The sequence below is a fragment of the Propithecus coquereli genome, unplaced genomic scaffold (genome assembly GCF_000956105.1).
Source record: "Propithecus coquereli isolate 6110/MARCELLA unplaced genomic scaffold, Pcoq_1.0 Scaffold8, whole genome shotgun sequence".
In the NCBI taxonomy this organism is placed as follows: domain Eukaryota; kingdom Metazoa; phylum Chordata; class Mammalia; order Primates; family Indriidae; genus Propithecus; species Propithecus coquereli.
The window spans coordinates 2,659,498-2,676,656 of NW_012154173.1; the positions used below are offsets into that span (position 1 = coordinate 2,659,498).

General features: G+C 44.4%; 1 protein-coding gene across 3 annotated transcripts; it reads left to right on the forward strand.

Moving 5' to 3' along the window:
- The first annotated feature begins 13,063 nt into the window (after nucleotides 1-13,063).
- HEY1 (hes-related family bHLH transcription factor with YRPW motif 1) lies at nucleotides 13,064-16,888 on the forward strand. Of its 3 annotated transcripts, none has more exons than XM_012663196.1 (5): nucleotides 13,064-13,352; nucleotides 13,611-13,686; nucleotides 13,811-13,906; nucleotides 14,186-14,267; nucleotides 15,151-16,888. In XM_012663196.1, exons 1-5 carry the CDS (start codon nucleotides 13,264-13,266, stop codon nucleotides 15,732-15,734), a joined length of 927 nt encoding a protein of 308 aa, XP_012518650.1. In that variant the 5' UTR covers nucleotides 13,064-13,263; the 3' UTR covers nucleotides 15,735-16,888. The 3 variants fall into 3 exon arrangements, with proteins under 3 accessions (XP_012518650.1, XP_012518651.1, XP_012518652.1); XM_012663197.1 differs by having other exon boundaries at nucleotides 13,811-13,894; XM_012663198.1 differs by lacking the exons at nucleotides 13,064-13,352; nucleotides 13,611-13,686; nucleotides 13,811-13,906; nucleotides 14,186-14,267 and adding an exon at nucleotides 14,655-14,715 and having other exon boundaries at nucleotides 15,151-15,790.
- The last annotated feature ends 271 nt before the right edge of the window (nucleotides 16,889-17,159 follow it).

Consider the following 17,159-nt stretch of genomic DNA (forward strand, 5'->3'; position numbering starts at 1 on the left):
AGGTGTGAGCCACAGCCTCTATCCAATTTTAGGACATTTTCATCCTCACCACCCCCCCAAAAAACATGTACCCTTTAGCTATCACCCACCCATATCCCTACCGCTCCCACTCCCCAGCACTAAGCAACCACTAATCTATTTTTTGTCTCTTATAGATTTGCCTATGCATTCATATAAATGGAATCATATGTCATCTTTTGTGACTTTCACTCAGCATGTTTTCAAGGTTCATCTGGGTTGTAGCATGTATCAGTGCTTCCTCCCTTTTTGTTGCTGAATAATATTCCATTGCATGGATATAAAAACATTTTGTTTATCCATTTATCAGTTAATGGACATTTGAATTGTTTCTACCTTTGGCCCTGATGAATAATGCTGCTATGAACATTCACATGCAAGTCTGTGTGTGGACATACATTTTCATTTTTCTCGAATACATAGATGCTGAGGAGCAGAATTGCTCAGTTGATGGTAAATTTGTGTTTAACTTTTAAGGGAAGCGCCAAATTGCTTCCAAATTGGCCATAAATTCCCAGCCACGAGGGTTTCATTTTCTCCAGATTCTCACCAGTACTTGCTATTATTTGTCCTTTGGTTACAGCCACTCTCGTAGGTGTGAAGTTGGTCCTCAACTATAAAATTAGGAGGTCTGATGAGCCCTACACTCTTTTCCAGTGCTAAATTTTTGTGGCCTTTCTGAGTCTGAGAACTGGATCTTGCATAGTATATTCTAGAAGGGTCATGAAAAGCAGCTTACTAAATCGGCTGCTAAAACACAATAGTGTCACTGTTTCCTGTGAAAATTGAAGTAGAAAGTAATTATTTACAAACATGTATCTAACTGATATCATAGAGCTGTCCAAGAAAGCCCTAATTAAGAGCTGACTCCATCTGCTACTCTCCCCATCTACACCCCCACCCCATCCCCAAATCTCAGCTTTTACTGTTTGCAGCAGACAAGTTATTTCCATACTATGTGATTAAAAATGACCCTGTATATTCAAAAGCACCAACTGGCACTAAAACATTACTCTGGGTTGTGTTGTCCAAACCCAGAGTTATTTTCCTGGAGCCAGGGTGTTTGATCAGGTTTCAAGTTTATTTTGATATAAGCATAAATTCTCATTTATAGGAAACTGCTTTTATAATAACAGTTATAATGTTTCTGTTTACATGATTTGCTGCAGATCACCAAAGGGGTGGGTTACCATATTACATTAAAAAAATTCAGACAGTATGTTGCATTTATAGCAATGAAAGGAGTAGGAAGACTCCTGTCCTGGCTTAACCTAGTTATTTCTCCAATTCAGAAATGACTGCCATAATCTTAATTTATTTCAATGTTGTATTTTTCTTCAACAAAGATATCCACTATGTATAATGATGAAAACATATTCTTATTGGAAGAGGTCATATTTAACTCAGATGAGAAGCTAACATTGCAGGTGATAAATTCACTGCATTTGCACCTTGCTTGGTTTTGCAGTGATTCTGTGTCTTGGCTGCATACTTGGAAAGTTTTAAAAACATACCTAAGCTAGACCCCAACCCAAATCAATTAAATCCCCAATCTCAGTTTTTTAAAAAATTTTTTGAGAGTGGAGTTAACTTCAGTGGTTTTTTTTTTTTTGCCGGATCCACAATAAATTCCAAGTGTAGTAGCCAGGGCTGAAGTTGGTCTTACCCACTGGCTCCCAAAGTATCGTCTCAGGACTGACAGAATCACCTGGGAACTTGATTGAAATGCAAATTCTTGGGCCCAACCCAGACGTAAAGAATCAGAAACTCCAGGAGCCGGGTCTAGAGAGCTGCATTTTAACAGTCTTCCAGGTGATTCTGATGTGTGCTAAATTTGACAACTATCTATCTAAGTAGAAATTCTCCCCTTTGGCTGCACATTGGATTCACCTAAGAACTTCAAAAAATATTGATGCCTGGGTTCCACCCCAAGCGATTGTGATTTTAATTGTTTTGAGGTGTGGCCTATGAACTGGGATTTTTTTTTTTTGTTTTTAAAGCTTCCCAGATGATTCTAGATGGCCAAGTTGTGAAGCATAGAGCTAAACCAGCAATTCCTAAAGTATGGTTCCAAAGATGGAGCATGAGCACCACTGGGAACTTGTCTGAGCTACAGATTCTTGACCTATCCCAAATCTACTGATTCAGACACTCTGGGGATAGGACCCCAAATCTGTGCTTTGTTATTAGCCCTCCATGTGATTCTAATGCTCACTAAATGTTGAGAACCACTGGTCTAAACATCACAGCTCTAGGGTCTGAAATTGGGATACGCACACACACACACCATATATATATGATTCCAATTTTGGGGTGAATCATAGTTCATTACAAAACTATGGACTACAGGGCTTGGAGGAGCATAGTTTCTCTGTTTATATAATTAATATATATATTATTACATTCTATGATTACCATTGTAATATACATCTTGTTTTTAATTATTTTGCCTTTGTAGATTTGAAGTATGATCTCATCTATGTCTCTATCTTTTATTTGTTCATTTATTTGGGTTTCAGAGGCCTGAACATTTCATTTGACACAGAGGAAATAATGGCTTCCTTTCTTCTCTGTGGAGCCCTTCCCATGGGAAACTTATTTTGAGAGTCCATGGTTTCTCAAGATAAGCAGCAACTTTCTCAAACATTAAACCATTACCACCACCACCAAAAATCATCTCAAAATTCAAATAGCTCAATTTAGAAATTTAACATGTATCTTGAATTAATTAGAAAACTACAAAGTTCTTATCAATTGAAAGAGCTTGGCTGATTTCAAAGATACATAGCTGAATACTGTGCATCTCATCATGATCTTTTGATAGACTTGAAGCCAAACAACTTGTTTCCTTGTCAAGTCATCTTCTATTAGAGTCAAGTTTCTCCAACAGCAAAAACAAATGGTTTTCTAGAACAGTGCTTCTCAATGTGTGGTCTTTGGACCAATAGCAGCAGCATCACCTCATCCTCATGGTGATTCTGATGCATGCTAAAAGTTAAAAACCAGTTTTAGAGCAAGAAGACAAGGAATGACTTTTGCCTCATTCTCTGGCAGGACAGTATTATCTTCATCCAATGACATGCCAAATTGTTCAATGTTCTTTCATAATTCCTTTCCCTATTCTTTCCATCCTTGAAACCATAGCTGCAATCCAGCTTCATTCCTAACAGATTGCTAACTCTAGGACTTCTTTCCTCTAGAAAATCTAATTAGATTGTCTTATTCCATTTCACATTCTTTGTCTTCACAGGCTTCGCAATCATTTTTTGCTGGACCATCCCACTCCTGCCTTGTTTCCTTCTACTCGAGGCCCTCTTTTCATTCTTTTTGCCACCATGGCACAGACCACCACACCCTCTCCTGCTTCCTCTCTGAACTCCATGAATGCTACAAATAAAGGTAACAGGAATAAAGGCAACCAATTGCTCTCGGTCCATTGCATTGAAGCATCTAATCCTGCACAATTCTTTCCGCACTCACCATCTATCAACATAGTCTTACTCTCTGACTCGCACTCAAAAATATGGATACCGGAGACCAGATTCTGTGAATAAATACACGGAAGAAGCAATATGAAAATTCTTCCTAGCGAACAACATGGAGAATCAGAGAGAAAGTGACAATGAAGATAACTGTGATGTGATCTTGTCTGTGTGTGTGTGTGCACATGACATTAAAAAATTAATTATTTTTGTCAAGTTTCAAGGAAAAAAGACTCCATAAATGTTGCAAATGGGCAATAAGTAGTACCAGGTCAGTAAGATAAGTCTTTGTGTTTTAAACAAAACTTTCAGAAGAAACAAAGGTAGTTTGAATTAAGTACTAAAAAAATTTAACATGCACTGAGAGCAGAATAAAATTTTGGTTAGTCACCAACTTAAGGAATACCTATTAACATTTTCAGTTTTCCCCAATGCCAAGAAAATACTAAACAAACTCTTAAAACTGGGTATGAAAATTCACTAAGAGGCATGTATTTTACAAAGAACAAAAACTTTTATCTCAGAACTGTGGATTCTCAGAAAACTATGCTTCAGGTTTGGTACTCTTGACACACACTTTTAAAAAGCCCTCTGAATAGGTATTATAATAGTGTTAGGATTGAGGCAATGACATGTGAGGGCTCATATAAGCACAAAAATCAAGCTCTCTTCAAAGATGAATGTATTTTGCTTTTTTAAAAATTATGGCATGTATTGAAACCCTCTGAAAAATTCTACCAACTCATCTTTCTGTCTCTATTACTTCTTTCTCCCAGTGGAAAAATACATTACTTTTATTCAATATACTATGTATTACAATTACTAAATATGATGCAACAGACATAAAAGCCAAACAGCCAAATGTAAGCATTTTATAGTGTTTTTAGAGGGTAAAAGAAAAGTTGATTCAAGTATACGTTCTATAGAGATCTGAGGAAGTGAGTTGTGTTTTCCAGGGTTGACTCTCAGGGAGGATGAATGTTTAGCTGCTGCACTTGGGAAGGTTGTTCACAGAGGGGAAGCCACTGTTAGTATCAGTGAATTCTGGGGATTTGGTATAAGAGATAGATGTGTAGAATGCCTGAAGGGAGGGGTCTTGGGCTCATTTGTCTCATGCGCTGGCAAGAGGGTCAGTAGGCCCAGTTTTCTGCAGTGGGAACTCCCGGCAGAGACAAACCACCCCTTCATTTCACTGTCACTTGACGAATAGCTCACAAAGGAGAAGAACAGGAGAGAAAATTACAGACTGAAAAAAAACCCAAGCTCCTCTTAAATGGTGATACTCACCAGAAATACCAAGCTCTTTGTCATTTATTTGGGAATAATTGTCCTATTTTTTTAAACTTATAATCCATAATGGATTTGGAAAAGAAAAGTCATTGAAAAATAGAAAAATATCTTTGCTTTAAAAGTAGGGCTTTTTAAATGGAAAAAATTTGTATCTTTTTGTTTAGCTCTTTCAATTACTGACAAGTGAAATATAACACATTCTAAAAGCTGGAAAATAGAACATTTATCTATAACAGAAATGCCTACTTACAGAAATATGTTAAGATTCTATAAAAGTTTTGAAATAGGCATTGTCTTAGCTCAGGTTGCCATAACGAAATACTACAGACTGGGTGGTTTGAACAGCAGAATTCTATTTTCTCGCAGCTCTGGATGCCAGAAGTCCCAGATGAGGGTGCCAGCATGGCCAGGTTCTGGTGAGGGCTCTCCTACTGGCTTGCACATGGCCACCTTCTCACTGTGTCCTCACAAGGGGCAGAGAAGTGGAGAGGGAGGAGGAGTGAGGAGGAGAGAGGGGAGGAAAGAAGTGGGGAAGAGAGGGAGCTAACTCCCTGGTGTCTCTTCTTATAAGGGCACTGATCCCATCATGAGAGTCCCATCCTCATGACCTCATCTAAATCTAATTATCTCCCAAAGGTTCTATCTCCAAATACCATTACATAGAGAGTTAGGGCTTCAACATATGAATTTGGGGGTGACACAATAGGGGAATGGTATCCAAACACCTTTCACTTCCTTTTTTCCTCTTGTAAATGGAGTGTTACCTGGCCACACTAGCCTTTGAGTACAAAGGAGGTCACATTAATGCCCAAATTCTAATCACTCTTACTTAATCCTTCCTGCCAGACTGTAGAACTTTGGCCCCTTTCTAAGTTCTCAGCCTCACCTAGGCGGTGCCTCACTGATGCTCAGGACAGAGTTCAACACTTTGTCAGCGACATCCTACTAGTGAAGGCCTGTGCTGCTGCCTCTATAGCCAGGCCCTCCTTATGACTGATGCTTTGCCAAGCCCCTGGCCTTCCACTGGTCTACCTCCCTGCAGCCTCAGAGTGCCATTGTGACAGTACGTATGCACACGTGTTGGGGGTATGGGGTGGTGGTGCAGAATGACCCCATCCTAGCTCTCTGCAGCATATTGCCACCCTGGTGCTGATGCAGCATTATTTTTTTTCTTACCAGAATTATCTATCATACAAATAGCTCCTTTAACTTCTGGTCCTAAGCCTTTTCTCTATTGAGACTCAAAATCTGTCCCCTTGATTCTTCTTTTCTTTCATGTCTCTGCCCTGTGCTCCTGAATCAAAAGGTAAAAATTAAAAAAAAAATCCTTTTCAACCCCAAACCAAAGCTCCAGCATGTAACAGTTCAAGCAAATAGATTATTCAGGGCTGTGGTCCCAACCCCCAGGCCAAGGACCCGGTACCAGTCTGTGGCCTGTTGGGAACCCACCTGCACAGCAAGACGTGAGAGGCCGGCAAGCCAGCGAAGCTTCATGTGTATTTACAGCTGCTCCCCATCGCTCTCATCACCGCATAAGCCCCGCCTCCTGTCAGATCAGCAGCAGCTTTAGATTCTCATAGGAGCATGACCCCTAGTGTAAACTGTGGACACAAGGGATCTAGGTTGCATACTCCTTATGAAAATCTAATGCCTGGTCATCTGGGGTGGAACTGAGGTGGTGGGGCTGAGGTGGTGATGCTAGCACCGGGGAGCAGCTGCAAAGAGAGATTATCATTAGCAGAGAGGTTTGACTGCACAATAAATGAAATGCACTTGAATCATCCCCAAACCATCCCCCTACCCTGGTCTGTCTTCCATTAAACTGGTCCCTGGTGCCAAAAAGGTTGGGGACTACTGACTTAGGGGTTGGCAGCCTGCTAGTTTCAAAGACATAGGCTGTGAGTTTGCGGCTCACCTGGAATCTTCTGCTATACTTTGAACTTTAATAATTTAAAATCATTTAACATTTATTTATAACAAATACGTATGAACACAAGAAAGTAGTAAATTATGAAGAACTTGGAACCCAGATCTAATGCAGTATTGTATCCACAGCCAGGCAACCTAGGAAACAAGTCTTCATTTCCACTGAATGCAACTTGGTACAAGTTCCAAAAAATAATGTTCCTAAACTTCCTTTTGTGATACTCTAAGACTTATCTCATTTATATCTGTAACTGTCTTGAAAGTGTAAAAATAAAAAGTAGTTGAGTCATTTAAATTGTGAAAATACACTGAAAATTACTATTGGAATTATTTTAATTGAAAAAAGAATATGCTATATATTAGTATTTGCATCATTTAACTGAGGAAAGAACACACTGTAAATTACTCTTCAAGGAAAAGAGGGTGTCATGGAATCAAACCAGTGGCAGGGATTCAGATACGACTTTGGGGAAGTTTGTCTCTCTTTGTCTGGCTTTGTCTTCTAAAACTGGAGAAAATAGTAACTCCTCTTTCTTGGGTTGCTGTGGGAATTCAATCAGTTACATGTAATGTTCTTAAAATGGTGTATGGCATATGGTAAGTGCCATAAAGGTGTTTGCTATTAAAAAGTATTTTAAAAGTATAGAAACTATTTTTTAAAAGGAATTGGTTTCTCAAATTAGTCAGCAAAGAACTTTCAAGCAAAAGCTATGAAAGTTTTCAGCAAGTTTTTAGCACCTGACTTAGTAATAATTTTTCTTAAGTTGCTTTTCACTTATGATTAATTTTTTTTGTAGGTCAGCAGTCTTCAATCAAAAGCAAAACTCATTCACACTTATGCTAGGACAGAATTTTCCAAAGTGTGTTCCTTGGGATGCTATTTCGATGGAATATTAGCAGATAACGTGAAAAAAGAGTGCTGTAGTTGAGTTTGGGAAGTGCTCTGTTAGATGTAAATAAGACTTCTTTACTTAGAACTTCTTTGAGCCTTTCATACTCTAATGTGCCCTGAGATCTCCAAGAGATGGGTACTTTTCCAGGTGTATTTGGAAACATTATTTACAGAGCATCTTGAGACATTAATGTTCTGTGAAATACACTGTGATATGTTAAACATCTTTTTTTTTTTTTTTTAATAATGATGGAGCAGTCCATTGTGAAGTAATTCACTGGCAGGAGCCAGAAAAACCTACCAAAGCTTCTTGGTAAATGGCCCAGCAAAGCTCAGGATGAAGCAGCCCACGTTATCATCATCATCATCATCACTTGTAAGTATAAAGCATAACATTTGTATAGCACTTGACAAAATGCCTTCTCTCATTTTGAAAAAACAAAACAAATGCTGAGGTATTATTCTCATTTTATGGATGAAGAAACTGAGGCCTGAAGGAGAGTGGTGTGGCGATGAGCTTAAAGTCACACAGCTACTAAAGGGTGACTCAAACCTAGGTAGGCGACTTGGAATCCTCTCCTTTTCCCACTGTACCACACTGCTGCCTGTTGGGTTTCCAATTAAACAATTCCTTCAAGGTGAACACCAAGGCGTCTTACATCTGACCTCAATTAGGAGAGTTGATAGTGGAAGTGCACTTTTGCACGGCATGACATGCCACAAGGCAATCTGGTGTTTGAAACACGGCATCTAGAGAAAGCAGCAAGCATGAGGAACACAGGAAAACTGGCACTTAGTCAAAATTCTGGTATGACAGTTTTGGGTGACTCTATCTGTGTTCTTATAAAGGAGCCATCTCTGAACGCCAGAAGCACATAGCTTATTTATACGTGTACTTACAGCACTACATGCTCAGGAGATGTTTCTTTTTTTTTCTTTTTTTGAGACAGAGTCTCACTCTTTTGCCCGGGCTAGAGTGAGTGCCGTGGCGTCAGCCTAGCTCACAGCAACCTCAAACTCCTGGGCTCAAGTGATCCTTCTGCCTCAGCCTCCCGAGTAGCTGGGACTACAGGCACGCGCCACCATGCCCGGCTAATTTTTTCTATATATTTTTAGTTGGCCTATTAATTTCTTTCTAATTTTAGTAGAGGCGGGGTCTTGCTCTTGCTCAGGCTGGTCTCGAACTCCTGAGCTCAAACAATCCACCCGCCTCGGCCTCCCAGAGAGCTAGGATTACAGGCGTGAGCCACCGCGCCCGGCCAGGAGATGTTTCTAAATAAGAGATTCAGAAAGCACAACTTTCACTAATAATGAATAGCAAGCAGATGCTTGTTTTACTTGAAACAATCTAGTGCTCTTAACATGAAGCACTGGTGGTTCCTTCTGATGTTAAAAGGCTGTTACTTTCTAGAGACACTGTTTTCATATATCCAATTACTACATAATTATTTATACTGCTTTTCAACCTCATTAGATGTGTAACAGTATGAGAAGAAAACTTAGGAGGAACCTAGTACTCAGTTTATTTACTCACAGGTAGAACAGGTATGTTAATAGCTAATAATAACAGGTGCTTTTTATTGAGTGCTAACTAATGGCCAAACATTGTTGTGAAGTCCTTTACATAACTGATCTTATTTAATCTGTGACATTGTAAGGTAATTATTATTAATATCGCCATTTCACAGATAAGATTATTGAGGTTGAAATGTCATGTGGCTAAGAAGTTCTTGTGAGCAGCTACATAGAGATCGTGGTTTTTCAGCCTAATTGCTCTAGGACTGGCTAAGTCCCCAGCACATACTAGGGGCTTTATACAAGTTTGTCCAGTGAATTCCTAAACAAGCAAGCCCTGAAAGGTTTTGAATGCTGGCGGGCTTCACCTAACAGTTGTTTTGACAAAAGACCTTTGCCCCAGAATGAATAAAGCCATTGACTAAAAGAACTCAGAGGTAGCCCATTCTTTTTTTTTTCTCAGAGCTGTAGGTGTAGCCTCTGCCCTCCTGAGCACCACTTCCCATGCCTGTTACATTGAGATCGCCTGCAGTCACCAGCAACTGCTGGAGAAAGGGCCTCATCAGAGGCAACAAAGTAGGGACCTCCACAGTGGCCAAAGCTGCTGAATGGATAACTGAAGATTCAGGACTTCCTCCTGGGTGATCTCCTACTTGGCTAATGTTTGTGTCCTTTCCAACCAATTGGCCACCCTTAAGCCTCCTTCATGTATAAATGCTGGAGCTGTGCTTTGAGGATGAGCTCTTTCTCTCTGGAGGTTCTACCAGTTCTCCTCTAGGGAGGCCTGTACCTGTTGAGAATTCCTAAATATGGAGTATCTACCTCTTTTAGAGTATTTGGAGTATCTCTTCTGCAAAAGAACACAGAGAAAGGCAGCCTGCAGAAATGTAAATAAGCAACTAAACCTAGACTCTACAGACCAGGCAAGGAAATGGGCCTTCAAGGGACTTCAAAAAGGGTGATCCCTCGGAACAGATGAATTATAAAACACAACACTTCCCCATGACCCATCCCCCGTTGGAAAAAAGCCCCTTTCCTGAGGGGCCAGGCTGAGGCAGCCCCACTCAGGCTGGAGAATGGGTCAATTTGCAGGATGTGCCTTGCATTTAGGGGACCGCAAAGAAGTTTAAAGTAGTTCTTTGCTCAAAGCCCCCAGCAGGGAGGAATATAGCAGATGGGGGAAAACTGGGCCTGGTGCACTCATTCTAACTCTCTCCTTTAATCCCACCACCCATGGGAGGGGTCCTACCCACCCCTTCCTTCCTGGTTATAAGAGAACCACCCAGTTCACCTCGTCTTGATCTTAAATTCCTTCCTAAACTCAGAAAAGGCCTTCGCAGACCTCATAAAGAATCCTCACCCCATTTTTCCTTATCAAAAAGTGCTCCTAAGCATTGACACATCTATAACTACTTTAGTTGTGTACTGTCTGCCTTTCCCCGAGGATGTGAGTTCTAGGAGGTTGGTCCATATGACTTTTGGGTCATCTTTGCATTCTCAAGCCCTAGCACAGTGCTGGGCACATAAAAGGCACTAAATAAGTATTTTGGTGGGTGGGTGAAAGAATGAGAGTCAAAGTTAACAAGCAGAAGCACCTCATGTTTGACAGAAAAGTAATCATGAACGTGTGAGCAATATTTCATTTAGGTACCAAACGTGGAGTTAAGCATTCCTCACCCCACCCTGTCTTTTCCTCTCACCTGCCTACCTGCAGCTTGTCCACACCTCTCCGTGAGCAGGAATGGGCCAAAGCAGGAAAGGATGACTCATTGTAGATGCCAGAGGCTAGGAAAACTTACAGAGCCATTGGGGAGGCAGACACACCGATTCTGGGGCAGGGTGGCCTGTCACTTTGGGGGAGGAAACTGAAGGTCAGAAGGACTTCTGGAAAGCAGAGGTGAGAGGGTCGGATGGTTTCCTATGTCTGGACCCTCAAGTTCTGGGAGGGAAGAGGTAGGGAGCGGTGATGTGCCTGACTGACACATGGCGGGGGGAGGTTGGGAAGGAGCTTTGGAGGTTAAACCTCAGGAGAGCTGTAACCAGTGAGCAAGAGCAGAGAAAGCAGGATAGGGGCATTGATCTTGGATTTGCAACTGACAGACAGCAAAGGGTGCAGTTTCAGGAAGCAAGGGGGTCAGGGACGCCAGTAAGAAGAAATGCAAGGTGGCTGAGGGAGGGATCCAACCTAGACAGGGAAGCCCAGGAGTCCAGAAAGAAGAGCTGAAGGGCTGGAGGTGATGGTGAGTGGATTAAGAGCTTCAGTGGGAGGCAGGAGATTGTATTAAAATATATCGTGGTGGTGGTGGGGGGGCGGTGCTGAGAGAGGACTTAAGAATTAAGCCCAGGCCATTCAGGGTGTGTGGCATCCAAGATGTGTTAAGATGGCATTGAGATCAATAATTAATGAAATCTAGAAACCGGGAAGCTATTTGCAAAGATAAGAAAACGTCTTTTGTTATTGTCAACAATATTTATTAAGCTTTCTCTCATAAATGAGACTGCAAGTTGCAGTAATGGATTTGAGACGAATACGAACTGCACTGCACGTTTGCAAAGAATGAAGGACTAGATTTCCAAATTTAAAACAACCATCCCGCCTGCTTCTACAAATCCTGGAATCAGGAATCACTCCCAAGATTTACAACTGTATTTTTAAAAATCTGTCTTCTTGGGGGACTCATGGAACTTCCCGTAGCACCCAGTACACAGCCAGGCCACCACTGAGGCCAGAGGGGTGGTGTGTGCGTGTATGTGTGACCGTGTGAGGGTCAGAGACGTGCATTCTGTCAGCAAGGCAGGCCTCAGACGCAAACGCCAGCACCGCCACCCTGTCGCCGGCTGAGAGGATCTGGCCGCCAACGCCAGGGGAAAAAAAAAAGAAACCAACAAAAACCCCAACGTAATGAATATCCCCAGGGACCGTTGGTTTTTTTTTTTCTTCCCAAGTCAGCCCAGAAAACAAGTGCTCCACTTCCCCGGAAATTAGATGCACAGGGGTATCCATTCCATCCTGAGGTTGGGAAGCCCTTGCGGAAATGAGTCTGGCTGTATGTGTTGACACGGTCCCAGAAACCACAAAGGAACATCCCCTGCACCCACGTCCTGCCCCTCCGTGTGACCGGGCCCTGGGATGCTGGCCACCGTGGATGCGCCCAGCGCACGGGCGGCACCTCTCCCGGCTCCCCGCAGCCTCCGCTGAGCGGCCGGCGCACAGCCCGGCCAGGTGCACCCGGCCCGCCCAGCCACCGGCGCGCGCCTCCCGCCGCCGGGCACGGGCGGCCACGCAGGCGAGATTTACGGTGGCGCTGGGCGGCGGCTTCCGGGGCCGGCCGGCGCCCAGGCTCCGATTACAGGTTCACACGGGGGGCCCGGCCCGCGGCCGCCCAGCCCCCGCCGGCGCGCCCTCGCGCGGCCCCGCTCCCCGCCTGCCCATTCTTCTCCATTCATGCGGACGCCCAGCGCCGCCGCCACCGCCGCCGCCAGCGCGGCCGCCGTCGCCGTCGCCGTCCGCCTGGATTGGCTGGTGGCCGCGGCGCCGGCACTTTCCCACGGCCCGTGGCGCGTGCGGCTCACCGGCGGCGCTGCAGGCGCGGCCCTGGCGCGCGGCCAGGCCAATCGGGGCGCGCGGGGCGGGGCGGGGCCGCGGCCGCCCGCGGGCTTGTGTCCCGGCCCGGCCTCCCGCGCCTCCCCGCCGCCGGCCCACCGCCGCCTGCGCCTCCTCCTTCCCCCAGAGTGGAGGCCCGGCCGAGTCCCCGCGGAGCCGACGCACCGCCGCCGGGCAGGGGCGGGCGCGGAGGGCGGGGGCGCGGTCAGCCCGCGCCCTCGGCCTCGCCCCCGCCCCTACTCTGAGCGGCTGCCAATCAGCGGAGCGAGCAGCCGATTGGCCGGGGGAAGCTGTTGCCCGGGAGCTGCCGCCCGCCCCTCCGCCCCCTCACCCGCCTTCTCCAGTCCCCCGCCTCCCCAAGGCCCTGGGAAGGGGCTCAGCGTGGGAAAGGGATGGTTGAGTTTTAACCGGAGGCAGAGCGTGAGCGGGATCAGTGTGTGCGGAACGCGAGCAGCCGAGCGCGGAGAGGCGCCGCTGTTGTTAACTCCTCCTTGCCCGCCGCGCCGATCCTCCCCCGGAGCCCTCGCGCAGCCAGCATGAAGCGAGCTCACCCCGAGTACAGCTCCTCGGACAGCGAGCTGGACGAGACCATAGAGGTGGAGAAGGAGAGTGCGGACGAGAGTGGGTGAGTTGGCCGCGGCGGAGCAGAGCCAGAGCCGGAGGCGAGCGCGGCTGGCCGCGGTGACAGCGGGCGAGGGCCCGGGGCGCGCCGGTGCCCCGCGCTGCCCTGTGCGCGTCGCGGGCTGGCCACTACCCGTGGCGAGGGACCCTCACGGCGCTTTCAAGCCCAAGTTGCTGAAACAGTCTGAGTGCGGGGACGGCGTCGGTGCGACATCTCAGATCACCTCCCGTCGCTTAACGGCGATTTTTTTCCTTCTTTCAGAAACTTGAGTTCGGCTCTTGGTTCCATGTCCCCAACTACATCTTCCCAGATTTTGGCCAGGAAAAGACGGAGAGGCGTGAGTCTCTTTACCATGTTCCTTTTATTTTTTGTAATTAATTAACGGAAAGGACAACCTTTTCTTCTCTTTAATTTACAGTCGTAACGGAAATGTCCTCCTTTGTTTTGCCTGCTTCCTACAGATAATTGAGAAGCGCCGAAGAGACCGAATCAATAACAGTTTGTCTGAGTTAAGGAGGCTGGTGCCCAGTGCTTTTGAGAAGCAGGTAATGGAGAAAGCAGGCAGAGCTCTCAGTGTAGCTATCCGCACCTTCTTAACCCCCATCTGTTTTAGAAAATAGCTGTGTTGCTTGTGCCTAGGAGATGAATTTGTACACATTGCAAAAGTATTTTGTGAAGACAGCTCGTTTTGCTTTAGTCTGCACCTTAGAACTCACAAAGCATATGTATTTGTAAGTATATGTATATCTTATGTGTAAATATGTATATATACTGTGCATTTTAAGTTGTTCCCCAGAGGAACTTGTGCCAAATCAGTATTTTGCTATTCTCTTAAGGGGTCTGCTAAGCTAGAAAAAGCCGAGATCTTGCAGATGACGGTGGATCACCTGAAAATGCTGCACACTGCAGGGGGGAAAGGTACATCTTGCTAGTCCTGTTGGGGGCTCTGACTGGTCGGGGTAGAGAGAGCAGCAGCTGCAGGCCAGGATTGGTGCAGTAGCTGCCTGATTTTTCTTTGGGAGTGGGGAGAAAACGGCTGGTGGTATGTGCGATTGCCTGTCAGTACATTTCAAATGCACATAGAATTTTTCTCCAGTGAATTCATCACCCTAAACCTCTGCAGATTGAGTTAGTGCATCTTTTGGAAAATACCTGTTATTTTTGAGGTCCTCTAAAGTTGTGGCAGCCCTGATTCAGATTAGGTGGCTCTCCTATTTGTCCATTGCTATTTTGAGGAAGAGCTTTTTTTTTTTTTAATATGTGGTCTTAATTTTGTATACAGGATTTTAAAAAATGAACTGCCACATGACTCTTGAGGAAAGAAACTTATTGTGGTTGAATAGAGAAAACCTAACAGGAGAGCACCGTCTGTGTGTCTTTCTCCATCAGGAAAATGTTTTACTGAGGACCAAGTGCCTAAGAGCTCCACAATGATAACTTACATCTGTGTGTCTAATGAATTTCATTGCTCTGTGGTTTCTCTGTCCTTGATGTATTTTTTGTTGTTGTTGAGAGGAAACATTAAAGGAATGAGCATAGTTTCATCTGCTGGTAGGGTATAATTCCAATTTCTGCTCAGCAGCTTCTAATTGGGCTTTGAACTTGCATTAGCAAACACATTCTGCTCATGTTGATAAATGCAAAGATTTCAGTAGACTCCAAAATATTTGGACTTTCGGAAGAACCCATGAGTGCCCTGTCTTAAGGATGTAGGTGTTTCCCAGGAAGGGCTGCCTTTGGGGTTGAAGAAATATTCGAAATGAGCAAAGCCCTGAGGTTTTTCTTTTGTTCGTTTCCTCAGGCTACTTTGACGCGCACGCCCTTGCTATGGACTATCGGAGTCTGGGGTTTCGGGAATGCCTGGCAGAAGTTGCCCGATACCTGAGCATCATTGAAGGACTAGATGCCTCTGACCCGCTTCGAGTTCGACTGGTCTCACATCTCAACAACTACGCCTCCCAGCGGGAAGCCGCGAGCGGCGCCCACGCGGGCCTTGGACACATTCCCTGGGGGAGCGCCTTCGGACATCACCCGCACATCGCGCACCCGCTGTTGCTGCCCCAGAACGGCCACGGGAACACTGGCACCACAGCGTCGCCCACGGAAGCCCACCACCAGGGCAGGTTGGCCTCGGCACATCCCGAGGCGCCTGCCTTGCGAGCGCCCCCTAGCGGCGGCCTTGGACCAGTGCTCCCCGTGGTCACCTCTGCTTCCAAACTCTCGCCGCCTCTGCTCTCCTCGGTGGCCTCCCTGTCGGCTTTCCCCTTCTCTTTGGGGTCCTTTCACTTACTCTCTCCCAATGCACTGAGCCCTTCGGCACCCACGCAGGCGACAAATCTTGGCAAGCCCTATAGACCTTGGGGGACGGAGATTGGAGCTTTTTAAAGAACTGATGTTGTAGAATGAGGGAGGGGAAAGCTTAAAATCCCAGCTGGGCTGGACTGTTGCCAACACCACCTTAAAGTCCTCAGTAAAAGTAAAAAGAAAAAAAAGGTACACTTTCAGATAAATTGTTTTTTAAAGACTAAAGGTTTGTTGGTTTACTTTTTAAATTTTTTTTATCATGTCATGTGTTAGCAGTTTTTAAAACTAGTTGTTAAATTTTGTTCAAAACATTAAATTGAAATAGTATAAGCCAACACTTTTTGATAGGTTTGTACTGTGCCAAATTTACTTTGTAAACCAGAATGATTCCATTTTTGCCTCAAAGTTTTGGGAATCTTAACATTTAGTATTTTTGGTCTGTTTTCCTCCTTGTATAGTTATGGTCTGTTTTTAGAATTAATTTTCCAAACCACTATGCTTAATGTTAACATGATTCTGTTTGTTAATATTTCGACAGATTAAGGTGTTGTATAAATAATATTCTTTTGGGGGGGGACTATATTGAATTTTATATTTCTGAACAAAGCGTTGACAAATCAGATGATCAGCTTTATCCAAGAAAGAAGACTAGTAACTTCTCTGCCTTCTATAGCAGTAAGGTGAATGTACAAACTATCAGTGGCCCTGAATCCCTATGACCAACTGCTGTTGTGTGCCAGGACTTGCAGTTCTGATTTAGTTAGGAGAGAGCCGCTGGTAGGTTAGGTCTCATTTGGAGCATTGGTAGAGAGGAAACTGATGATAATTGCATAGAATTTGCCTGCAATTACCAGCCCCAGTGATGCAGTGAATTTTTAATCTCATGGATCTCAAATTCCCAGATGTTAACATGGATAAGTGATCATGGTGTGCAAGTGGTCAATTGAATAGTACAGTGGGACCTGTTAAATGCATAACCTAATTTTCCTGGAATTTTGACTGGAAATTTTTATGTTGCATTTTCCTTTTGGTGCATGGAAATGTGGTTGTTGAGATATTTAAAAGGGCTTTCCTGCCTTCTTCTCTTTGGTTTATTTAATTTGATTTGGGCTATAAAAGTATTATTTTACAGGTTTATCCTTTTAGCAGGTGTAGTTTAAACAACCTCCACTGAACTGGGTTGACCTCTGTTGTACTGATGTGTTGTGACTAAATAAAAGAGAAAGAACAAAGTATTTTGCTGTGTATGTCTTACATACCTTGGCCTTTCCTTCTATTGGCTAAGAGAAAATGAATGTTCCTTCATTTTCATTTTGCTTTGATTGGTTTGTATGTGTTCACCAAGATCATTATTCTTAGACTTCTAAACTGTGTGAATTTGTGCCATTCAGTAAGGTGACTTCATTATAACGCAGAGCTCTGGCCTGCCCCCCGCAAAGGGACATAGCATAGACCTTTTGCTGTTATGTCAGATGGTCTGGCTCTAAACTGGCCATCTATGGGCTA